Source organism: Chlorocebus sabaeus, chromosome 23 (assembly GCF_047675955.1).
Source record: "Chlorocebus sabaeus isolate Y175 chromosome 23, mChlSab1.0.hap1, whole genome shotgun sequence".
Taxonomy (NCBI): domain Eukaryota; kingdom Metazoa; phylum Chordata; class Mammalia; order Primates; family Cercopithecidae; genus Chlorocebus; species Chlorocebus sabaeus.
In genome coordinates this window covers 49,426,273-49,452,279 of record NC_132926.1, presented here as the reverse complement: position 1 = coordinate 49,452,279, position 26,007 = coordinate 49,426,273, and the positions used below count along the sequence as shown (strand labels likewise).

At 37.3% G+C, this 26,007-nt stretch overlaps 1 protein-coding gene across 1 annotated transcript in view; it reads left to right on the top strand.

Annotated features, from left to right (window-relative positions):
- RAD50 (RAD50 double strand break repair protein) overlaps nt 1-26,007 on the top strand; it is an 84,578-nt gene that overhangs the window by 45,054 nt on the left and 13,517 nt on the right. The window contains exons 14-21 of the mRNA XM_008014362.3: nt 877-1,066; nt 1,473-1,599; nt 2,353-2,546; nt 6,157-6,267; nt 6,661-6,753; nt 6,828-6,941; nt 13,710-13,837; nt 15,800-16,024. Of these exons, the coding sequence (XP_008012553.3) occupies nt 877-1,066; nt 1,473-1,599; nt 2,353-2,546; nt 6,157-6,267; nt 6,661-6,753; nt 6,828-6,941; nt 13,710-13,837; nt 15,800-16,024 (1,182 nt within the window). The remainder of the gene's footprint in view (nt 1-876; nt 1,067-1,472; nt 1,600-2,352; nt 2,547-6,156; nt 6,268-6,660; nt 6,754-6,827; nt 6,942-13,709; nt 13,838-15,799; nt 16,025-26,007) is intronic.

Below are 26,007 nucleotides of genomic sequence, written 5' to 3'. Positions count from 1 at the left end.
AAAAATAGTTGTCAGTACCTGCCATGGAGGCAGTAGTTCATTAGCTAGAGTAATGAGTACCAGTAAAATCGGTTGACATTTTGTACCTTAAACCCATGTAGCATTTGATTTAATGGCTGTCTTCCTTCCTTTTATTCCTGTAATTTAAAAAGTTGTTATTTTGAAATAATTTTAGGTTTACAGAAAAATTATAAAAATAATACAAATTATTCACATATATCCCTCACCCAGCTTCTCCTGATATTAACTATTTATGTACTCTGTTATAATACAGTTATCAAAACCAGGATTAACATTGGTATAATGCTACTAACTAGATTACAGACTACATCGAATTTAGCAGTTTTTTCATCAATGCCTTTTGTGTTTCAGGGTTCCATGCAGGATCCCACATAGCATCTAGTTGTTATTTCTCCTTAGGCTCCTGCAGTCTGTAACAGTCTGTCTTTATCTTTCATGACCTTAACACTTTTGGTGAATATGACCAGTTCATTAGTAGACTATTTCTCAGTTTGACAAACACCACAGTAATAATTATTGCAAGGAAGATCTGTCAGTGGATACTAAAATATGTAGGCAGAAAGTTGAGGAGAAGCAAGATATTTACATAGTCTCAACATTTCTCTCCTAAGATACTTACTAATTACAAAGACCAAAACAGTAATTTACAGTGGAGAAACCTGGCCGACACCACCTAAGCCAAGTGAATAAAGATTAACATCATCAGTAATAAGACATATTGATATGATGATTCTCTACCCACTGATAGGATACCCCAATGTCACTTCTGTGGTATTCTTCCTAAAAATACACAAAACCTCAGTCTAACTGTGAGAAACATCAGATACTTTATTTTTAATTGTGTTTTCTATTTAGGCAAAGCATAATTGATTTGAAGGAGAAGGAAATACCAGAATTAAGAAACAAATTGCAGAATGTCAATCGAGACATACAGCGCCTAAAGAATGACATAGAAGAACAAGAAACACTCTTGGGTACAATAATGCCTGAAGAAGAAAGTGCTAAAGTGTGCCTGACAGATGTTACAATTATGGAGAGGTTCCAGGTAAGTTTATTGTAGTTTAAGGCAGAATAAAACTTGCTCCATGGTAGCTTGAATTTGAAGTGTGAGAGTTAAAAATAGTAGCTAGTATTCAGGTACAGGTTGTGTTTAGAATTCCCCATCCTGAATTTCAGATGCCCTCAGGGAGCAACTGCTTAGTTTACATCCCTGGGTTTAAATTTTTTAATTCATAAATTTAAAAATTAAGACAGTTCTGTTTGTTTTTCATTTTTAGTCAGCTTCCTTTTGTTTACATCATTTCACTTTTATACTATTACACTTTGCTAAAATTGTATCTGGAAATGGTTTATAAGTTTAGATTTAAAAAATAATAATAGCAATTAATTTTTAAAGATTTTGAATAATGCAGTAAGTTTATTAAAGGAAATAATTTTGTTATATTCTTAAGATGGAACTTAAAGATGTTGAAAGAAAAATTGCACAACAAGCAGCTAAGCTACAAGGAATAGACTTAGATCGAACTGTCCAACAAGTCAACCAGGAGAAACAAGAGAAACAGCACAAGTTAGACACAGGTAATACAGTCTGTGTCCTTCTGTACCCATAGAGACTTCAACATTGCCGGCACATGCCTTTTATACTCAATTTTATACCTGTTACATGGACAAGGAAGTTCCTTCCAGTCCACAGTATATTCGCTCTTTTTTTCTGAAAAGCATCACTTCTCTTTGTTCTCTTACTTTGCACAACAGATTTTGAATAGTAGGAGGGTGTCAAATAAGCTGTATTCTTTTTCTTTTTTTTTTTTAAGATGGAATTTTGCTCTTGTTGCCCAGGCTGGAGTGCAGTGGTGCAATCTCAGCTCACTGCAACCTCCGCCTCCCAGGTTCAAGTGATTCTCCTGCCTCACCCTCCTGAGTAGCTGGGATTACAGGCACTCGTCACCACGCCCAGCTAATTTTTGTATTTTTTAGTAGAGGCGGGGTTTCACTGTGTTTGTCAGGCTGGTCTCAAACTCCTGACCTCGGGATTCATCCGCCTTGGCCTCCCAAAGTGCTGGGATTACAAGCATGAGCCAGTGCGCCTGGCCATGAGCTGTATTCTTTCTCAGTCATACCTGCCCTGTGAGCTTTCCCTGTGAGTCAGCAGGGGACATCAAGCTGATTTGGGAGCTAGCAGGGTTCTCGTTATATGTTTGTTGCAGTGGGTGGGGCCCATAGAAACTCAGCATTTGTGGATTCCATAGACTAATAAAAATGGGAAGAATGATACAAATAGTATTTTCTATACCCTTACATTAATTACTGTGTTAATATGTTCTTGTGTAGTTTCTAGTAAGATTGAATTGAATCGTAAGCTTATACAGGACCAGCAGGAACAGATTCAACATCTAAAAAGTATGACAAATGAGCTAAAATCTGAGAAACTTCAGATATCCACTAATTTGCAACGTCGTCAGCAACTGGAGGAGCAGACTGTGGAATTATCCACTGAAGTTCAGTCTTTGTACAGAGAGATAAAGGTAAGAATATCCATACATGTTTTTTGTAAAATTATTTTAATTTTATTTTTATTTTTTGAGACAATCTCACCCTGTTGCCCAGGCTGGAGTGCAGTAGTGCAATCTCGGCTCACTGCAAGCTCCATCTCCTGGATTCAAGCGATTCTCCTGCCTCAGCCTCCTGAGTAGCTGGGATTACAGGCGTGCACCACCACGCCCAGCTAATTTTTGTATTTAGTAGAGACGGGGTTGTGCCATTGGACAGGCTGGTATCAAACTCCTGAACTCAGTTGATCTGCCTACCTTGGCCTCCCAAAGTGCTGGGATTACAGGCGTGAGCCACTATGCCCCACCCTATTCCTTTTTAGAGACAAAGAGTCTTCCTCTGTCTCCCAAGCTGGAATGCAGTGGTGTAGTCACAGCTCACTCACTGCAGCATTGACCTCCTGAGCTCAGGCAATCGTCTTGCCTCACCCTCTCAAGTAGATGGGACTACAGGCACAACCCACCACGCCTGGCTAATTTTTTAAATTTTTGTAGAGACAGGGTCTCACTATGTTGTTCAGGCTGGTCTCAAACTCTGCCTCAAGCAATGCAGCTTTGGCCTCCCAAAATTACAGGCATATATCACCTCACTCAGTCCACGTTTCTTTCATATGAAATGCTCCTCATTAGTGTAATGGCCAGAACTCTCAGCACCTCATTGCACTTATTCTAAAATTGACCACATAATTGGAAGTAAAACACTCTCAGCAAATGCAAAAGAACAGAAATCATAACAGTCTCTCAGACCACAGTGCAATCAAATTAGAACTCAGGATTAAGAAATTCACTCAAAACCTCACAGCTACATGGAAACTGAACAACCTGCTCCCGAATGACTGCCAGTTAAAATAACGAAATGAAGGCAGAAATAAAGATGTTCTTTGAAACCAATGAGAACAAAGATACAACATACCAGAATCTCTGAGACACATTGAAAGCAGTGTGTAGAGGGAAATTCATAGCACTAAATGCCCATAAGAGAAAGCAGGAAAGAGCTAAATTCGACACCCTAACATCACAATTAAAAGAACTAGAGAAACAAGAACAAACAAATTCAAAAGCTAGCAGAAGACAAGAAATAACTAAGATCAGAGCAGAACCGAAGGAGATAGAGACACAAAAAACCCTTCAAAAAAATCAGTCCAGGAACTGGGTTTTTAAAAAGATCAACAAAATAGACCACTAGCCAGACTAATAAAGAAGAAAAGAGAGAAGAATCAAATAGATGGAGTAAGAAATGATAAAGGGGATATCACCACCAATCCCACAGAAATACAGACTACCGTCAGAGAATACTATAAACACCTCCACGCAAATAAACTAGAAAAGCTAGAAGAAATGGATAAATTCCTGGATATATCCACCCTCCCGAGTCTAACCCAGGAAGAAGTCAAATCCCTGAATGGACCAATAACAAGTTCTGAAATTGAGGCAGTAATAGCCTGCCAACCAAAAAAGTCCAGGACCAGAGAGATTCACAGCTGAATTCTACCAGAGGTACAAAGAGGAGCTGGTACCATTCTTTCTGAAACTATTCCAAACAATAGAAAAAGAGGAAATCCTCCCTAACTCATTTTATAAGACCAGCATCATCCTGATACCAAACCCTGGCAGACACACAACAAAAGAAGAAAATTTCAGGCCAGTATCCCTGATGTGCATCGATGCAAAAATCCTCAATAAAATACTGGCAAACTGAATCCAGCAGCACGTCAAAAAGCTTATCCACCACGATCAAGTCGGCTTCATTCCTGGGATGCAAGGCTGGTTCAACATATGCAAATCAGTAAATGTAATCCATCTCATGAACAGAACCAAAGACAAAAACCACATGATTATCTCAATAGATGGAGAAAAGACCTTCGATAAAATTCAACACCCCTTCATGCTAAAAGCTCTCAATAAACTATGTATCGATGGAACATATTTCAAAATAATAAGCTATTTATGACAAACCCACAGCCAATATCATACTGAATGGGCAAAAACTGGAAGCATTCCCTTTGAAAACCAGCTGTTATAGAGGATCAAATGAAAATGGTATAATCATTCTTTGTGTGGTTCCTAAGTGATAGAACTTGTACTAGTAAGTAAAGATTTCTGGAAGAAGGAGTTTGCCATAATAAGGAAGAACTGGCTGCCTGGTTAAGCAGCAAATGTTATTGGAGGTGGTTAGGTGGTGGTTGGTTAACTCTGTATAAGGATTCCTGCTTGTACAGGAGGTTTGTCTTATCTGCAGATCCTTTATCTATAGCAGACACTCTCAGTCATAGCACTCTTTCCATTTGATTCCAGATGTGGTTTCAGAATCCTTACCAATACAGTGAGCAGGCACTCAGTTGCCACTGGAACCTTTTTGACATCCCTTATATAGATTAATCACATCTAAGACTCAACCAGTTATAAACAGTTTTAGAAACAGTCTTACCTAGGTTTATATAATTATGGGTACTCATTCAATAAGCACTAAGTATATTACTGAATAATTACTATAAATTTTTATTTCTTGAATAATTTTGGATTACAAAATATCAGAGGTTCAGAATATGATATTAAAATACTTGCATTTGTATAATTTTTTACTGTTTATAAAGCACTTTGACTTTGAACCATTCAGTGCCTCAGCAACCCTATTTAGATGATGAAATCTCTTTATAGGAAAAGAAATTGAGATTTACAAATGTCTCACGAGTGCCTAAGTTTATGCAGCTAATAGGAAGCAGAGTTGATTTTCTGATAGATCTTCTGACACTGAAGGCATTTGACTTCCTAACACACCATACCACTTCCCAGTATGATAAAATAGACATATATTGAAGTAATTACTAAATAATTGTATCTACCTCTATAGATTCACTCAATACTTCAGAATCTTAAAGAGCTTGAGGACCATTGTTTTGAACTGTGGTTATCATATAACTATGTTGTAGATTTAGTGTTACAAGGCTAAATAATGGGGACTTCTATTTAGTAAAATAGTTAATTATTTGAAAGCCCCGTTCCTTCCAGAATAGATGTGGACACACCAACATTAGTTTAACAGTATGCTTTTATTAGCATAAAATATCTGCATAGCCTTAGCAGGCTAAGCTTAAGAACAGAAGTGTTTTTACCACGATATTTTCATCTGTAAAAGAAAAGTCTGGACTGAATGAGCTTTCCTATTCTTTGATCATGCAGCAGTGACAGGGGTACCTATAAAATCATGAAAACTCATGCTTGAAGCCACATGCTAATATAATTGGGAGCACATGGCCTAGATTAAGAATCAAATTAGTGGTTGATACAGTATAGTATGCATAGTGGTTAAGAGAGTGATCTCTGGAGCTGGACTGGGTTAAAATCTTGGCTGATTCATTTATTGGCTGTTGTGACCCTGGACAAGTCATTCTCTGTGTCTGTTTGCTCATGTGAAATATAGGACTGAAAATGATGGTACTGTCTTCATAGGGTCATTGAAAGGAACAAATGCGTTGACATTTAGAGCCTGGCACATAGAAAGTGCTTTTATTAAGGCTGTGAAGTCTGACACCTAAAGTAAGATAATGGAATATTATATAATACTTTATCTTTTTTATATTTTTAGGATGCTAAAGAGCAGGTAAGCCCTTTGGAAACAACGTTGGAAAAGTTCCAGCAAGAAAAAGAAGAAATAATCAACAAAAAAAATACAAGCAACAAAATAGCACAGGATAAAGTAAGATTTCATTTATATATTTACTTATCAAATACCTGTATTAAACTTACGTTCATAGCACCATGTTGGACACTATTATTCCACATGAAATTAAATAGCATAAGATAAATAGTATTTTCAGATTCATGGTATAATTTTGATATTAGAAATTCTTGTTAGAACAAGGATTAGAGGTAAATTATTTTGCTGCTTGATCTAAAATAGAAGTTAAGGATTAAGATTAATTAATCCATTCCTATAGGTGATAAAGGGACTTGTCTGAGATCATAAAATTCAGTAGTGGTGGAAACTGGAACCCAAGGTTCATAACTTCTCAGCCAGTATTTTACTGTGCTCTCCTGTTATGTGCCCTTAAGTACAACCAGTGTAAATTTAATGAATATTTTTCTACAGCTGAATGATATTAAAGAGAAGGTTAAAAATATTCATGGTTATATGAAAGACATTGAGAATTATATTCAAGATGGGAAAGACGACTATAAGAAGGTAATTTAAAACTTAAAATTATTTATTTGATTGTGTTTTTATTTCATGTGCTTAAAGAATTTTCTTTTTTGTAGCAAAAAGAAACTGAACTTAATAAAGTAATAGCTCAACTAAGTGAATGCGAGAAACACAAAGAAAAGATAAATGAAGATATGAGAATCATGAGACAAGATATTGATACACAGAAGGTAGGTCTGTTTTGCTTATGGTATCACTTACACCTGTGATATTCTTTGCTATAGTTTTATTTTCAATAGAAGATCCATTGAATAGAAATGCAAAAAGTAAAGAGGCCAAGCTTAAGCTTGGTGGCTCACACCTGTAATCCCAGCACTTTGGGAGGCTGAGACGGGTGAATCACTTGAGGCTGGGAGTTCAAGACCAGCCTGGCCAACACAGTGAAACTCTGTCTCTACTAAAAATACAAAAATTAGCCGGCCGTGGTGGCGCACACCTGTAGTCCCAGCTACTCGGGAAGCTGAGGTATGAGAATCACCTGAACTTGGGAGGCGGAGGTTGCAGTGAGCTGTGATCACGCCGCTGCACTCTAGCCTGAGCGACAGAGTGAGACTGTCTCAAAAAAGAAATGCAAAAAGTAAAGAAAAATAATTCCAATAACATTCTTATTTCATTTATTTGTTATTTTTATTTTCAGTAAAAGACTCGTGGTTAAAGTTTGAATATAAAGGCTTAAAACTAAAAGTGTTCCTCCCCTTCTTCTGATTCTCAATCTCACTTCTATATGTCATTAACTGTTACACTTATTTGTTTTTAAGAAGTTTTATTCATATACCAGCAGATACCCTAAATAGGTAGATACATTTAGGGGTGTGTGTGTGTGTGTGTGTGTGTGTATATATATATTTAAATTTACCTTTATGGATGGGGTCGTGTCATATTATTCTGTACCTTTTTTCACTTAATTTGATTTTACATATCAACTCACAGATATATCACATTCTTTTGAATGATCATTTAATGATTTTAATGATCAGTTTCTTTTTGCTACAAAAAAGAAAATTCTTTAAGCACATGAAATAAAAACACAATCAAATGTGTTTTATGTGTTTAATGATTTAATGATTATAGTCCATTTTGTGCATATACCAGAACTTTCAGATTGATTTCATTTCCTTATCATAAACTGTGTGACAGTGAATATCTTTAACGTATATCTGTATCTTTTCTTATTCTAACATATCTTTATGTAGCATAAATTCACAAAAGTGGGATTAAGGTTTAATAATCTTGAAAGTTATCTGTAAGGAAAACATTTATATATTAGGTCATTTTCCAGTTGATCCCTTTATCATTTATTTTCTCTATTAATGAAATTAATTTCTATAGTATAATCAAAATCATTTCAAAAAGCCATCATCACATGCTTTATGCAAGCATGGTAGTTAATGCCTTTAAAAACTATACCATTTCTCTGTTCTTACTGTTTTAAACAAAATTTACTATTTGAATGCCTTAACCACTCGGTTATAAGTCGTTGCTAAAAATCATTTGGAAGATTAGTTACATTAGTTTTCTGCCGGGTCTCTTTCTGTAGCACCAAGAATTTCAAATATATGAAATATCAGTCAAAGGGAAATCAAATCTCTGCCTGGCCTAATACATATTGAATAATGTGTACATTTATGATGCATATATAACAAAAATATCACTAGCTTTTATGTAGTTGCCTATATAAAAATCACAGTCTATAAATTCGCAGCAGCTCTCTGTATACATATACGAAATTGTTAAAATTAATAATCTATGAACCTTTTAAGGTGATAGTCTAAATTTAGTGGATCTGATATTAGTTTATTTTGTAACCTTCCTTGTTCCAGAAATTGTTTACTTAGTTATATACAATAGAGCAAAGATAAATGTATTTCAAATTAATGGGAAAACAAGGCAGTGTAGAAATTAGGGCAAGAAAGTAATGAAACCAGGAGAGAAGTGTATAAAATGTTTGCATGAAGTCTGATGTGCTTGCTAAAGATTCTAGTAGTCAAATGAAGAGAGGAGGCCGGGCACAGTGACTCACGCCTATAATCCCAACACTTTGGGAGGCCAGGGTGGATGGATCACCTGAGGTCAGGAATTCAAGACCAGCCTGGCCAACATGATAAAACCCCATCTCTACTGAAAATACAAAAATTAACCAGGTGTGGCGACACGCACCTGTAATCCCAGCTACTCAGGAGGCTGAGGCAGGAGAATCACTTGAACCTCAGAAGCAGAGGTTGCAAGTGAGCCAAGATCACGCCATTGCACTTCAGCCTGGGTGACAAGAGTGAAACTCCGTCTCAAAAGAAAAAAAAAAAAAAAAAAGGCCAAGCGCACGGTGGCTCACGCCTGTAATCCCAGCACTTTGGGAGGCCGAGGCAGGCGGATCACAAGGTCAGGAGATCGAGACCATCCTGGCTAACACGGTGAAACCCCGTCTCTACTAAAAAATACAAAAAATTAGCCAGGCATGGTGGTGGGAGCCTGTAGTCCCAGCTACTCAGGAGCCTGAGTCAGGAGAATGGCGTGAACCTGGGAGGCAGAGCTTGCAGTGAGCCAAGATTGTGCCACTGCACTCCAGCCTGGGTGACAGAACCAGACTCCGTATTTTAAAAAAAAAAAAAAAAAGAAGAGAGGAAGTCACAATTAGTCAAGATTCACATTGTGTCAGTGCTAAAAGGAGACCAGTTTCCTGTACTGACTACCAACTATTCATAGAAAGGAAGACATGTATAGTCTTCAACAGACTTCATAGGGCTTATAAAAAAGAAAAAAATTCAGTGTATTTCAGCATCATTATTCCTTGTTATGAGGTTCTGTAGAAGGTGGTATGATTGAAACCTGAAATAAATGTTAGTGTTTAGAAAGCAGAGGTTCTTAGCTAGGGGCACCTGTAAGTCGTCTGAGTTTTTCCACTTCCAGGTATAGAACTAAGAAAATTGAAGACATATGTTCCCACAACAACTTGTACAAGAATGCTCGTAGCAGCATTATTTGTAATAGTCAAAATATGGACACACCCAAATGACCATCAACTAATGAGCAGATAAACAAAATGTGGTATATCCATACAATGGAATGTTATTCAGCCATAAAAAGGATACATGCTACAACATGCATGAACCCTTAAGACATGCTAAGCAAAAGAAGCTAGTCACAAAAGGCTGCATAATGTATGATTCCACTTATAATAAATGTACAGATTAGGTAAATCCAGTGACAGACAGCAGATTAATGTTTTCAGGGGCTAGAGGTGAGGAAGGAATAGAGTGACTGCTATTGAATATGAGATTTCCTTTTGGGGTGATCAGATGCTCTGGAATTGGATAGTGGTGATGGTTGTATAACCTTCTAAATAAACTAAAACTGCTAAATTGTACACGTTTAAATAGTGAATTTTGTGGAATATTAATTACATCTCAGTTTTTTTAAAATCACTTAGGTTATTAAAAATACATGTGTTGGCCAGGTGCAGTGGCTCATGCCTGTAATCCCAGCACTTTGGGAGGCCGAGGCAGGCAGATTGCTTGAGCCTGGGAGTTCCAGACTATCCTGGCAATATGGCGAAACCCCATCTCTACAAAAAATTAGCCAGGTGTGATGGTGCGCACCTGTAGCCCCAACTACTCCGAAGGCTGAAGTGGGGGGATTGCTTGAGCTGGGGAGTTCAAGGCTGCAGTGAACCCTTATTGTGCCACTGTACTCCAGCCTGGGCAACAGAGCAAGACCCTGTCTTAAAAAAAAGTCTATGTCTCCAATTCACAACACTAAATCAGAATCTTGGGGGTTTCGGCAGAGATATGTGTGTTTTGTTGAAATTCCTTAGAGCTTCTGATGTATACCCTTAGCTGTCAGTAACTGAGCCAGCACTGGATGGACTGCATAGCTTTCAGGCAGTCTTCTAGAAGTGGTGTTATTCCCAGCCAGACTTTTGGTGGACATTGGACTGTAATCTGTTCAGCATGCCACTCTCTCACAGGTGTCTAGAATGCAGCTAATTTTTATGTTTCCATAGGTGACCAGCTGCATGCATTAACTGTCGTCTGAGTTGGATAATTGGGGTTAATATTTAAGAGCTGAGGAGCCCAGCAGTCACTTGTTTACCTACTGATCTAAGCCCTGCTAAATTTAGTCCACAGAATAAAATAATTTGGAAACTTAATAAACCGCCTTTCTCAGTTTTCAGATTAAGGAATATATGAAGAGAACTGGAGGTGACCTGACTTGCTCAAGGTCACAAAAAGTAGTAACAGGTAGAACTGGTGCCTACACTATCAGATTTCTAGTAGAATGGAAAAAATAGTTGTGGTACACTATAATTGCATCTGATTTTTTTTCCCCCTCCCTTTCTCTAATATTTTATATTTTGTAGACTATAATTGGAATTCTCACTGCTTAAAAGTACAAAGGACAAATTTGACCCAAAAGGCATTTTATTAGCGATTACTGAGTCAGGCACTATATTGATTACATACACTCATACCTTTAATCTTCACAATACTTCTTTTTTTTTTTTTTTTTTTTTTTTTTTTTTTTTTGAGATGGAGTCTTGCTCTCTCACCCAGACTGGAGTGCAGTGGCACAATCTCGGCTCACTGCAACCTTCACCTCCCGGGTTCAAGTAATTCTCCTGCCTCAACCTGCCAAGTACCTGGGGCTACAGGCGAGTGCCACCAGGCCTGGCTAATTTTTGTAATTTTAGTAGAGGTGGGGTTTCACTATGTTGACCAGGCTGATCTCAAACTCCTGACCTAAAGTAATCCACCCGCCTTGACCTCCCAAAGTGCTGGGATTACAGGTGTGAGCCACCGCACCCAGCCACACAATAGTTCTTTATGATAGGTAGTATTATTATTGACCATGTTACAAGCAAACTGAGGTTCAGAGAATTTAAACTAATTTGCCCAAAGTTATCCAGTTTAAAAGTAATAACACTGATTTGAGCCTAGATGTATCTGACTTCGAAGCATTGTACTCTTGTTGTGGTATATACTGTCTTTGAAAACTAGAAGAATAATGGAAGCTGACTTAAAAGAAATGCCTGGCTTTCTGGTAACAATGCAGATAGACCAGCAACAATATTTTGTGCCAAAAATCAATCTCATCTAGAAATGTGATAGCACTTTAAAGAATCCTTTCATGCAATCGTGAAAGCAAATTCAAATGTTCTATGGTATTAGATGAAAGTAAGTAGTAGCACATTCCCTTGTTCCTAATAAGGAACAACAAGTATAGTCCCCCATAGTAGAACCTTGGTAAGTCACAGCAGCTACAGTGACACATTAGGTTGCCTTAGCAACAAAGGACATTTATAACCATGCCATTTTAGTCACCTTTAACTGCCTATAATAATGCCTTTAGTAGATATGTATTCAGTTGTTTCAGTATCTCTGGGGGGGATTGGTTCCAGGACCCCCCAATACAACAGATACCGAAATCTAGGATGCTCAAGTCCTTTATATAAAATGGCATATCTAGTGTTTGCGTATAGCCTATCCATATCCTGTGATATATACTTTAATTTCTAGATTGCTTTTGATATTAATATATAAATGATATGTAGTTTTTATATTGTATTATTTTAAATTTGTGTTTTTTTATTGTACTGTTACTTTTTATTGTATTTTTTTCCCCAGTATTTTTGATCCATGGTTAGTTGAATCCATAGATGTGGACCCTATGGATAAACTGTATGTTTATATTATTTCCAGGAAAAATGAAGGTAGCCTTACTTTCTGTTAAAAAAGAAAAAAAAAAAAAACTCTAAAAATATTCACACACAGATGGGCAGAATTGGATATGAACATTAAGCATCTGAGAGAAATCCTTGCTTTGCCTCTCCCATCTACCAGTCCCTGGCCTTTACTGTTGGTGCAAGATATTGCCACAGGTCTGTCTATCTCTCTCACTTCCCGCATCACTGAGTTTAACTTAGCTGCAAGGGCTATTGCAGGAGGGTCCCAGCTCCCTCTTTGAGAAATCCTTACTCCAAACTCAGGATAAGTTTTCTACACACAGGATTTGTGGACCAATTTTTTTCTGCAGGAATTTTTTTTTTTCCTTAATTCCAAAGAATCAACTTACAAACTGTTTTCTAATGATTGTCTCTTGACACCATAGTTCGTTTTGATCACCAGGAAAACCACTGAAATAATTTTGTTGTTGTTGCTGCTGCTGCTAAGTGTGATTGAGTCTTTTCTGAAGGACAAAACTACTCAACAAGAACAGCCAATTTTTTGAAATTTCATTTCAGTGGCTAAGAAAATATCAAGTTCATAGATATATTGTACTATTGTGGCACTTCTTCTTGCCTTTAGTGATGATTATTTGTCAGCCTAAAGGTAGAAGCTATAGGTAACATATACCTCACAGGTTCTAATAGTCTTGGTACATGTTGGGAGACAGAACTAGGAAGAAAAAGTTGGGGAAGACATCAATAGTAGTATTGATCTCTTATGATCTTTTAGGTCAGTAGGCTTTATCATGGGGTTCCTATGCAGAATGATCCACTGGGGATACAGGTATTAAAATATCTAGTTATATTTTTAATTTTACCATTTAAAATTTCTGTTTTGTATGTTTTTAAGTAAACACCATTTCATAGCATTTTTTTCTAAATATTTTAATACTGTATAAGTAAATAAGTACATAGATATATGCTCACATCACTGTGAGACTCCCCATCAAACAGTAGACCTGGTTTTTAGATTATGGTCGTGAAAGAGCAGTAAAAGCTGTACTACAGGAGGTATTACACTTGTGACTATGGATGGGGATGGGCCATCCAGATTGCCCCAGACCTGGAGATTCCTTCACACTGGCTTGTTCTCCCTCTGTTGAACTTCACATGATTCTAAGAGAGACAGACATGGCACTTCCTATCAGCAGTTGCCTGTTACAGATTTCACGTTAGTAACTTGGGTATTTTTGTTAACTAATTTAATGTTTACCTTTAGATACAAGAAAGGTGGCTACAGGATAACCTTACTTTAAGAAAAAGAAATGAGGAACTAAAAGAAGTTGAAGAAGAAAGAAAACAACATTTGAAGGAAATGGGTCAAATGCAGGTTTTGCAAATGAAAAAGTATGCTTTTAAAATAATCTTCGGTTTAAATAAAAGTCTTTATTATTGGAATGTGAAGAATGTTAAATACCTGTTTTAAATGAATTTTAGCCTCAGCCTAGTATCCTTTGAGAGTTACTAGAAGGTGAACAGTGTTTTGATACGATTATATTTCATGGCCTTAAGAACTTTATTACTGCAGAAGTGATATAAAATTGGTAATCACATTGTAGTGATGAGCCTTAGTTATTCAGTATTGAACATGCTTAGTCCCCATACATCTGCTAGCCTGCTGCACAAAATAGTGGTACTAAGCATAAAGAATATGGAGCTGTGGACCTTGCCTGGGTCAGAGATTGTACAGTCTATAATATTGTCAGTGGAGTTGTTGCCCGTGATTTATCCACACGTATTATTATTTATCCACACGTGATTTATTATCTAGATTTTCTCATTTGTAATTATGTGTCCACCAGAGCATTTCTTTTGAAAGATGAGTCTCATTCTTCCTTTATCTGGTCTTATGGTTACTTATTGTAGTTGCTGCCTTCCTGGTAGACCAGAAAAGATTTTATTCCTGCCTTGACTGCCTTAGAGTTGCCTTAGGAATTCTGTAAGAACCTTGTTGATGCTAAGGCACTAGACTGGTATAAAAGGTTGTACTAGGCAAATACGTAGATTGCGAACCATCTCACCTGGTTAAATCCAGGCTTCTCATTTATTAAACCTTTCCTTGTAGAGTTTTCATGTCTTCTTGAATTTATATGGAAATCTGAATGAAAAAAATGCTCAGGTTTTTCTAAAGGATATAGTAAAGTGAATTTTAACTTTATTTATAAAGCCTAACAAATGGTTAATCCTGTGTTATGTTTAAGTACTCTTAGTTTAGCTATTTAAAATCTCTTTCCTATATCGGGGAAATCAGATTTTATAATTAGAAGAGCTCATCATCTTCAGAATCTTCTTTTTTTAATGCATTATACACACTTAGACCCAGAAAAATCACAGAGGAAATTATGATGAAAGCCAAGAATATGACCTTAATATGCTAGTTTCCAAGCCTCAGTTCTTTTACACTATGCTTTCCATGACAAGTTGGAAAAGTAATGCTTCTAGAAGAAATTTTGAAATGAAATAATATATTCGTGGCTACTAAAGACCAAAACCAGATATTTAAAAAATTTCTTCTGTGATTGGTATATAACAGTACTTTTTACATTCATTCACATTACTAAGTACAACTATTTTTCAAACCTTTCTTCAACCAGGACATAACAGAAATGCCAACAAGACATGTAATCCAGTCAACTCTGTAAGGATGCCCATAAACTTGAGAGCAGTGCCTGACACATGAGGATGCTTAATAAGTGATTGTTAAACAAGTGAAGATTTTTAAAGCAAACGTTGAAATTTGTACAATCTGCCAAATTATCAGAAAAGTTTGAATATTTTACTTCTTTTGGTCATTACTATGGTTTTTATACTTGGGCAAGAGAAATTTGTTTTCATGGAGGAATCTAGATTTTTAATAAGTATTACTGCAGATAATATATGATTTAATTCGTGTTATGCCTTTGACATGAGCAAAATGATGAAGCCTGTTATCCATAACTTCTTAGTGTTGATAATTGTGCATTCTCAGCTCACAATCAGAAGTTTGTGAATTTGTAATATTAATCACCAGAGTGCTTAGCGTCTAAAGGCCAGGAACTTTATCAGTGATAACATGCTATGAGGGTTCTCTGTTCAACACACAAAAATTAGCTGTTTAGCAACCTATGTGGGGCAGAGATATGGAAGGAAGAGAGGGTTTTGGTTTTTTTTTTTAGTACCAAAGCCCTAAATAATAAGCAAGGAGAGACTCTGTTACACAATTCCTAAGGAGAATGATACTTAACCTGTCTAAAGAAATCTATGAGTTTTCCACTTCAGGTTGTTAAAAGCTAAAAAATGGTCCTCATTTGTCATTTTCATTTTTTACAGTGAACATCAGAAGTTGGAAGAGAACATAGACAATATAAAAAGAAATCACAGTTTGGCATTAGGGCGACAGAAAGGTTATGAGGAAGAAATTATTCATTTTAAGAAAGAACTTCGAGAACCACAATTTCGGGACGCTGAGGAAAAGTATAGAGAAATGATGATTGTTATGAGGACAACAGAACTTGTGAACAAGGATCTGGATATTTATTATAAGACTCTTGACCAGTAAGTATTAGACTGGGGATTTTCTTATTGCAGTGAATATTAACATATTTTAGTAATCTTTTCTCTCATTTTTTTCTTTTTTTCTTTTTTTTTCTTTTTTTTTTTTTGAGACGGAGTTTCACTCTTGTTTCCCAGGCTGGAGTGCAATGGCACGATCTCAGCTCACTGTAACCTCTGCCTCCCGGGTTCAAGAGATTCTCTTGCCTCAGCCTCCCAAGTAGCTGGGATTATAGGTGCATGCCACCACGCCGGGCTGATCTTGTAGAGACGGGGTTTCTCCATGTCAGGCTGGCCTCGAACTCCTGACCTGAGGTGATCCGCCCACCTCAGCCTCCCAAAGTGCTGGGAGTATAGGCGTGAGCCACCACGCCCGGCCTCTCATTTTTTCTTTTTAAATATGATATTTTATGTATACCATGCAATGGAAAAATATATGTACATATGTAAACACACACTAGCTTAAGTTATGAAGTTAAGATATAAAGCATATTAATATCTAGGAGTATTCATGATACTACCTCCCTTTAACCAATCTACCATTATCACTAATTGGCATCCACTTAGATGCTCCCTTCTTATCTCAACCTTCTGTCATCCTCATTCCCTGTAACCAGTGACAAAGATTTTTACTTTCTCTGCTTTTTTAAAAAACAGTTTTATCATATATATGTCGTATTTTAAACTTTTTAAAAATGATACAATATTCTAGGATTTGCTCTTTTATTTGGATTTGCTTTTGTTTATCCATGTTGTTTGTGGCCATAGTTCATTCATTTTCACTGACTTACAGAATCTACTATGGGAATAGACCACAGTGTATCCATTCTCCTATAGATGGACATTTGGGGTTTTTTTTCAGGTCTTGTCATGTCTTCTGGAGGAAAGGTGTAAGGTTATATTTGTGGGAGTACATTGCAGAGTATGCTCAATTTTACAAAATAATGTTGTTTTCCAGAAATGACTTTACTGGTTTATACCACTAGCAGGTATTATAAGGGTTTCTTTGATGGATCCTGTGACATTGGTTTTATAAATTTCTTAATGTTTGCCAACCTCATGGGTTTAAGATGATGAATCATTGTTTATTCATTATCAGTCTTGTCTTTTTGTGTGTTTTGGGACAGTCTCTTTTTGTCACCTAGGCTAGAGTGCAGTGGTGCAATCATAGTTCAGTGTAACCTCGAACTCCTGGGCTCAAGCAGTCCTCCCGCTTCAGCCTCCCAAAGTGCTGGGATCACAGGTGTGAGGCATTGTTCCTGGCCCTATTGGTCTTATTGATTTAAATGTGTTCTTTATCTCTTCTGCATTTCAATTCCTTTTCAGTTATATGTATTACAAAAGTCTTTTCAAACATTATGCTTATCTTTTTTACTTAGCATCTTTTGATGACACTGGATTTGATTTTGAGTTAGTTGAATTTAGCAACCTTTTCTGGTTAGCTCCTTGTGTGTCTTGTTAAGAAATCCTTCCCTACTCCTATATTTTTGTCTAAAAGTTTTAAATTTTGCTTTTCACATACAAGTACATTTAAGTATTCTAAGTTGAACTTTTTCCTTTATGAATAACCGGTTGTCTTGGCTTTATTTATTGATAGACTGTCCTTCTCTCAGTGACCTTCAGTGTCATTTCTGTCATATATCAGAATTCCCTATGTGCCTGGGTTGGCTTGGGTTCTCTGTTCTACTTAATTGGTCATTTTATCTATCTCTGTGCCATTTCGCACACCATCTTAATTACGTATAGCAGAATTTTCTTTATCCAGCGTATGTCTGTCTTTTAACCAGTGAATTTAGTCCTTTCATATTCATTGTGATTACTCAATTGAGTTGGATTTATTTCTGCCATCTTTTTTTCCTTTCCTGCCTTTTTGAGATGGATTTATTTTTCTTGACTCCTCCTTTTTCCCTTCTTTGGGTTATACAGTTGACCATATAACATGGGGATTAGGGACACTAGGCCCCCACGCAGTCAGAAATCCACATGTAACTTTTGATTCTCCCAGAACTTATAGCCTACTGTTGACTGGAAGCCTTACTGATAACAGAAACAGTTGATTAACACATATTTTGTATGTTATATGTATTATATGCTGTGTTCTTTTACAGTAAACCAGAGAAAAGAAAAGAAATTATACAGGAAAAATATGTTTTCTGTTAAGTGGAAATGAATCATCATAAAGGTCTTCATCCTTGTCCTCTTCATATTGAAGAGGTCTTCATCCTTGTCCTCTTCATATTGAAGAGGAGGAGGAAGAAGAGGAGGGGTCAGTCTTGCTGTCTGGGATGGCAGAGGTGGAAGAAAATCTGCATAAACGTAGACCCACACAGTTCAAACCTGTGTTCAGGGATCAGTTGTATTCTACTTTAGTTATTTGAGGGTTTACCTTTTAATTTTTAACGTACTTATTTGACTTAAAATCATATGCATTAGTTTTCAAAGTGGTCCTGGAGCACCATTATCATTATCACCTTGGAACATGTTAGGAATGCCTCTCCGCCTCTACCCGAGACCTGGATCAAAAATTTGAGGGGTAGGGCCCAGCAGTCTATTTTTGACAAGCATTTTGGGTGATTCTGATGCACATCAGAGTTTAAAAACCATAACTTTAATGTGAATTGTTTTACCTTTTTCCTGAATACTAATTATTTTCTCCCATCTGCATTATTTCTTTTGTCTAATATTTTAGTTTTACCTTGTTTTTAAATCATCACAAATGAGTAATAATTATTATGGTGGCTTCATAAGCCCACATATTTACCAATTTTTTTGTTCATTCTTGCTCGTTAAATCCCACTCCTCCCTTCTTTAGGTTCAGTTTTCTTTTTTTTGGAGTATATTCTTCAATAGCTTTTTTCAGTGAATGACTATTAGTGGTAAACTGTCAGTCTTTAAGAAGTTTTTCCCCTTAATTTGATAGTTTAGCTGAGCATAGAGTTCTAGATTGACAGTTGTTCTCTTGGCACTGTAAAAATATTCAATTTTTTGTTGGCCTCTGTGGTTACAGTTGAGAAATCATTTTAATTATTCCTTTAAAAGTAATCTGCCTTTTTCCTCTGGTTCTTTTAGGATTTTCCCCTTTGTCTTCAGTGTTCTGTATTTTTATAATAGTGTATCTAGACTCAGCTTTAGTTTTTCTGCTCATGAATTGTGCTTTTTGATCTGAGGGTTGATATCTTTCATCAATTTTGGGGATTTTTCATACATTATCTCTTCAAATATTATTCTTTCTCCATTTCTCACTATTTTCCCCTTCTTCACTTTTTATTAGACATAACCTCCTCTTTCCTCTACATTGCTTAACCCCTCTTGCATATAGTGGGCTCTGGGTAAATATCTTGTAGTTCATAAATTATTTAGCTGCTACTTAATACTACCTATTGAGTTGTTGTCATTGTTTTTTTTTTCCCTTCATTTTTTTTCTTTAAGTTCTATTTTGTTCTTTTTCAGAAACTCACATGGTTTTTTTTGTAATTTTTTTTTTTTTTTAAACAGAGTCTGGCTCTGTCCCCCAGGCTGGAGTGCGGTGGCGTGATCTCGGCTCACTACAGCCTCCACCTCCTGAGTTCAAGCAGTTCTCATTCCTCAGCTCCCCGAATAGCTGGAATTACAGATGCATGCCACCACTCAGCTAGTTTTTGTATTTTTAGTACATATGGGGTTTTGTCATGTTGCCCAGGCTGGTCTTGAACTCCTGGCCTCAAGCGATCCTCCCACCTAGGCCTCCCAAAATGCTAGGATTACAGATGCGAGCCGCTGTGCCAGGCTTTTGATGTATTTTCTTCCTTAGTATTTTGATTCCTTCTTGAATGTGTCTTTACTCATTTTAACTATACACATTTTGGCCGGGCGCGGTGGCTCAAGCCTGTAATCTAGCACTTTGGGAGGCCGAGACGGGCGGATCACGAGGTCAAGAGATCGAGACCATCCTGGATAACACGGTGAAACCCCGTCTCTACTAAAAAATACAAAAAAAAAAAAACCTAGCCGGGCAAGGTGGCGGGCACCTGTAGTCCCAGCTACTTGGGAGGCTGAGGCTGGAGAATGGCGTAAACCCGGGAGGCGGAGCTTGCAGTGAGCTGAGATCCGGCCACTGCACTCCAGCCTGGGCTACAGAGCAAGACTCCGTCTCAAAAAAAAAACAAAAACAAAAAAAACAAAAAAAACTATACACATTTTATATTCTCTTTCAGATTATTATTTTTTAATTTCACATTTTGAGGAGGCTGCTTCAGCTGTTTTGTATTCTGATTCTATCCCCTAGTGAAGTTTCTGTGTTTTATTAACATTTAATTGTGCACTTATCTTTACTAGCATTGTTTTTTCTGTGAGACTCCCTTGAGACCTTTCCTTGTAGATGTCCATCTACACAGAAATTTTGGTTTTATATTAACTAGGAACTCCAGAGAAAACATTGGCCTGCATGTAGGGGTTTTTGTTAATTTCTCAGTTGGTAGGTTCCTAGACTATCTTCTGTCCTGGATGATAAGAACCAATCCCTAGGTTATAAAAATAATAACCCCAAGTTCATGGCTGGGTACAGTGGCTCACACCTGTAAGCCCAGCACTTTGGGAGACCGAGGTAGGTGGATCACTTGAAATCAGGAGTTTGAGACTAGCCTGGCCAACGTGGTGAAACCCCATCTCTACTAAAAGAATAAAAAAATTAGCTGGGTGTGGTGGTGCACACCTGTAATCTCAGCTGCTCAGGAGGCTGAGGCAGGAGAATCGTTTGAACTGGGAAGCAGAGATTGCAGTGAGCCAAGATTGCACCACTACACTCCAACCTGGGCAACAGAATGAGACTTTGTCTCAAAAATAACAATAACATAATAACCCCAAGTTTAGTTTGTCTGTCAGGTTACATACTGACTGGTCTGGTTTTCACTTCTATCTTCGTTTCTGTTATATAGGGATTTCCCTTTCTTTCTTGTGAGCTCAACTATGAATTTAAAATAAGTTTTGTTATAAATCTATCTAGCAGTTCTGTTCATTTGTGGCAGGAGAATTATTACTAACCTTAGATTTTGGTGGTGGTTGTTTTTTCCGGAATGGCAAGTATCTTCCTTAGCACTAAGAGAGTTACACAGAGAGCTTCTTTTCTCTTCTAAGACTTCTGGTCAGATACAGCATAGTCAACAGACCAACCTGAGCAGTGGCATTCAGACCACAGGTCTCAGGAAGACAGGAGAACTCTGGTTTCAGTATGAGGACTTTTTTAGTTAGTGATGATAACAAAGGTGGTCCCAGAATTGCCTAGGCATATTTTTGGCATATACAAGTTTTAGGAAGTACATAATCATGTAAGACAGATTAGATCCATTTACTGTGAAATATTGGGAGTGAGCCAATTATCTTAACATGTTATTTTTAAAAAATAAGTTATACTAAGATTTTTGTTAGATTAAGTTTAACTTTTAAAACAATTTTTTTGAGAGTATTCCATAGATACATCTTTTGTCCCATTTCATTGTGAGTGGGTAGGTTAACGTTATAATGCTCCCTGGGTCCAAAAAGGTGTATGCCTGCACCAAATGAGAACTTTTGTTTTTTAACCTCTTTGAATGTTGCCATCTCTCCTAGATACTAGATCCAACAGTTTAAAGTGGTTAGTCTTGGAATTTAAAGTGTTGAAACAAGAACATAAGCAAAACTTAAGAAATTCTTGCCCAGTAGACTACACATACATATATTTGTTTTTTATTTTTTTGCCTTTAATAATTCTTTTTAGTCTTCTCAGCTACCTCATTTATGTCTTTAGGGGACTTCTTAGTTTTTTTTAGTTGTTTAGCAACAGATGCTGTGTATCCGATAGACTTATCAAACATTCATTGAGCATTAAGGAATAGGAGATCCAGTAACTTCTAGCAAGGATATTATAGGTTTATTTGAAGAGACACAAGTCAAAACAGATTTTTGTCAGTAAAAACCTATTTGGCCAGGCACAGTGGCTCACGCCTGTAATCCTAGCACTTTGGGAGTCCAAAGCGGGTGGATTGCTTAAGTCCAGGAGTTTGAGACTAACCTAGGCAACATGACAAAACCCCATCTCTACAAAAAAATACAAAAATTATCTGGGTGTGGTAGCACACACCTATAATCCGAGCTACTCAGAAGGCCGTGGTGGGTTGCAATGAGCCAAGATTGTGCCAGTGCATTCCAGCCTGGGTGACAGAAAGAGACCCTGTCTCAAAAAAAAAAAAAAAAAAAATGCAAAAAACAAAACACCAAAACTTCTGTTTGGAATAAGATAAGTTGGTTGTGATGAAAAAATAAAAATGGGTATTATAAAGCAAGACATTGGACTTTGTGTAAAAGTCCAACATAAGTTTTACATTTTTTTAAAAACCTCAGAAGTCCATAATACATGGTTAAAAGTGCTGTCTCCAAATTTTGAATTCTTTTTTTAAAAAAATGTCTTACTCTTTTTTTTTTTTTTTTTTTTTTTTTTTTTGCGACAGAGTCTTGCTCTGTCGCCCAGTCTGCAGTGCAGTGGCGCGATCTCAGCTCACTGCAAGCTCCGCCTCCCGGGTTCACGCCATTCTCCTGTCTCAGCCTCCCAAGTAGCTGGGACTACAGGCACCCGCCACCTCGCCCGGCTAGTTTTTTGTACTTTTTAGTAGAGACGGGGTTTCACCGTGTTAGCCAGGATGGTCTCGATCTCCTGACCTTGTGATCCGCCCGTCTCGGCCTTCCAAAGTGCTGGGATTACAGGCGCGAGCCACCGCGCCCGGCCGACTCTTTTTTTTTATGACTATATAGTAGGTATATTTATGTGATACATGAGATATTTTGATGCACGCATACAATGCATAATAATCACATCAGGGTAAATGGGGTTTCCATCACCTCAAGCATTTATCCCTCCTTTTGTTACAGACATTCTAATTATACTATTTTAGTTATTTTTAAATGTACAATAAATTGTTGTTGACTGTAGTCACTCTGTTGTGCTATCAAATACTACATCTTATTCTTTCTATATTTTTGTACTCATTAACCATCTCCACTGCCCTTTCTAGCCTCTGCTAACTATCATCTCCACTATCTCCATGAGTTCAATTGTTTTAATTTTTCACTCCCACAAATGAATGAGAACATGCAAAGTTTGTCTTTCTGTGCCTGGCTTATTTCATTTAACATAGTGTCCTCCAGTTCCATCCATGTTATTCCGGATGACAGGATCTCATTTTATTTTATGGCTGAATAGCCATATGTGTATATGAATGACTTTTTTTTTTTTTTTTTTTGAGATGGAGTCTCTGTCTCCCAGACTGGACTGCACTGTAGACTGGGAGACAGAGACTCCGTCTCAAAAAAAAAAAAAAAAAAAAAAAAAGTCATTCATATACACATATGGCTATTCAGCCACTGATTTCAGCTCACTGCAACCTCTGCCTCCGGGGTTCATGCAGTTCCCCTGCCTCAGCCTCTGAGTAGCTGGAATTACAGGTTCCTGCCACCACATCTGAATAATTTTTGTATTTTTAGTAGAAACAGGGTTTTGCCATGTTAATCTTGAACTCCTGACCTCAAATGATCCACCCGCCTCAGCCTCCCAAAGTGCTGGGATTAGACATGAGCCACCATGCCCGGCAAGAACCACATTTTCTTTATCCATTTATCTGTTGATGGACACTCAGGTTGCTTCCAAATCTTGGGTATTATGAATAGTGCTGTAATAAATATAGGAGTGCAGATATCTCTTCAACCTAATGATTTCATTTCCTTTGTGTAAATATTCAGTAAGTGGGATTGCAGAATCATATGGTAGTTCTGTCTTTAGTTTTTTTAGGAACCTTCATACTATTCTCCATAGTGATGATTTTGAGTCCTGACTGAAGATATTTAGCAAATTCTTTAGACACTGAGTTTCCGTTTCCTCATCTATAAAATAGAATTTTTAAAAATCTATACTGTTATTCAGTATAGAGTCAGAAAAGCTCAGAGGCGATTTAGTCCAGCTTTCTTTGTCATGTTCCATTCTTTAATGTAAGTTCTTAAATTCTCTATTCTTAAATAGCACTAAAGAACTAAATTCATTACGAAAATGTAGGTTTCTCTTCCTATTTCAACATTCTTTGAGGTTGAGGGCTATGCATAGAAAACACTAATAGCAATTGAATACTACATGATAGCCATAATCAATTTAATTATTGTATCTAACTCTGTATTAAAGAGCAAGTATTTATCAGAGAGATTAAGCAGCCTACCCAAGATTACCCAGGTAAATGGTAGAGATAAAATTAAATCTCAGAACCACTGTGACATGCTGCTACCATAGTGGCCCCCCTGCTTTTTTTTTTTTTTTTTTTTTTTTTTTTGGAGACAAGAGTCTCACTGATTCTCTCAGTTCTCTCAGGCTGGAGTGCAGCAGTGTGATCTCTGCTCACTGTAACCTCTGCCTTCTGGGTTCAAGCAGTTCTCGTGCCTCAGTCTTCTAAGCAGCTGGGATTACAGGCATGTGCTACCACCCCGGGCCAATTTTTTGTATTTTTAGTAGAGAAGAGGTTTTGTCATGATGACCAGGCTGGTTTTGAACTCCTGGCCTCAAGTGATCCACCCTCCTCAGCCTCCCAAACTGCTGGAATTATGGACATGACCGTTTTTTGTAACCGTTAAAAAAGCTAGTATTTATATAAAAACATTTTAACTGTTACTTATACTTCCTGGTTTAGAACCATAACTTATTTCTGTATTGTAACTCTTCAGTGAGATGCGTGTATACATAATATATAGTTGTATATTAGGATTTTGTTCAATAAAAATGTGAGTATATATATGCTTGATACTGTTCTAGATACTAAGTATATAAGGATGAAGAAACAAAATTAAGAAATAAATTCATAACAAAATGGCTAGTAATGGTAGGTTATTACAGTGAAAAATGAACAATGTGAGCGTAACTGATGGGCCCTTAAGCTGGGACCTGATTGAGGAGAAGGGAGCAAGATATGCAAAAAACTGGGGCACAGGCGTTCCAGGTAGAGAGAATAGTTAATGCAGCAGCCAAGATCAGGACGAACAGAAAGTGTTTTCTAAGGACCAGGAAGAAGGTAAGCATGGCTGGAATATAGTCAGAGATAGGCCATTCCCAGAGTATGTCATGCCTTGTAGCTGTGGTAAACAGTTTTATTTCATTCTAACTGCATTGGGCAGTCACTGGAGGGTTTAAAGGAAGGAAATAATATAATCTGATTTCTAGTTGGAAGAAATTGCACTGACTGCTGTGCATGGAGAATGGATTGTAAAGGGCAAGAGTAAAAGCAGAGACCGATGAGGAGACTTGTAGTAACCAAGAGATGGTGGTGGGCTAGATCAGGTTGTAGCAGTGAAAATGGAGGGAAGTGATAGAAGATAGACTTGGAATTTGTTCTGGAGAGAGAGTTGACAGGCCTTGCTTCTGAATTGAGTGTAAGGGAGGGAAAGTAAAATAACCAAAGGTTGCTCCTACATATTTTTACTTGAACAACAGGATATTGGGGGAACAGGTTGCCATTCCTTAAAATGGGCGGGACTGGGGAGAGAAAATCAGTAGTTCCGTTTTGTACAGTTTTAAGTTTGAAGTGTTTGTAGACATCTAAGCAGAGATGTGAAGCAGGCAGCTGGATATATAACCTCGAGCCTAGAGTTCAAGGGAAAGGTGTACATTGGGGAGTCATCAGCATATCCATGGCATTTAACTCATGAGATGAGATCACATGTGGAATGAGCATAGAGAGGGAAGGGAAGGGTCCCACCACTAGTTATGTTTGCAAATCCAGTAAATAAGCAGCTGGTGAGGTGGGAAAAAATTTTAAAAGATGTGGTATCTTGAAAACCAAGGGAAGAAAATATATCAAGAATCTAATGCTATTTGGGGTCAAATAAGGACTAAGAAGTGACCCTTAAATTTGACAAAATGGAAGTTGTTAATGACTGAGGAGCAGTCAGTGGCACGGTTGGAACCGAAGCCTGGTCGAGTTGGGTGGGGAGAGAATGGGTAG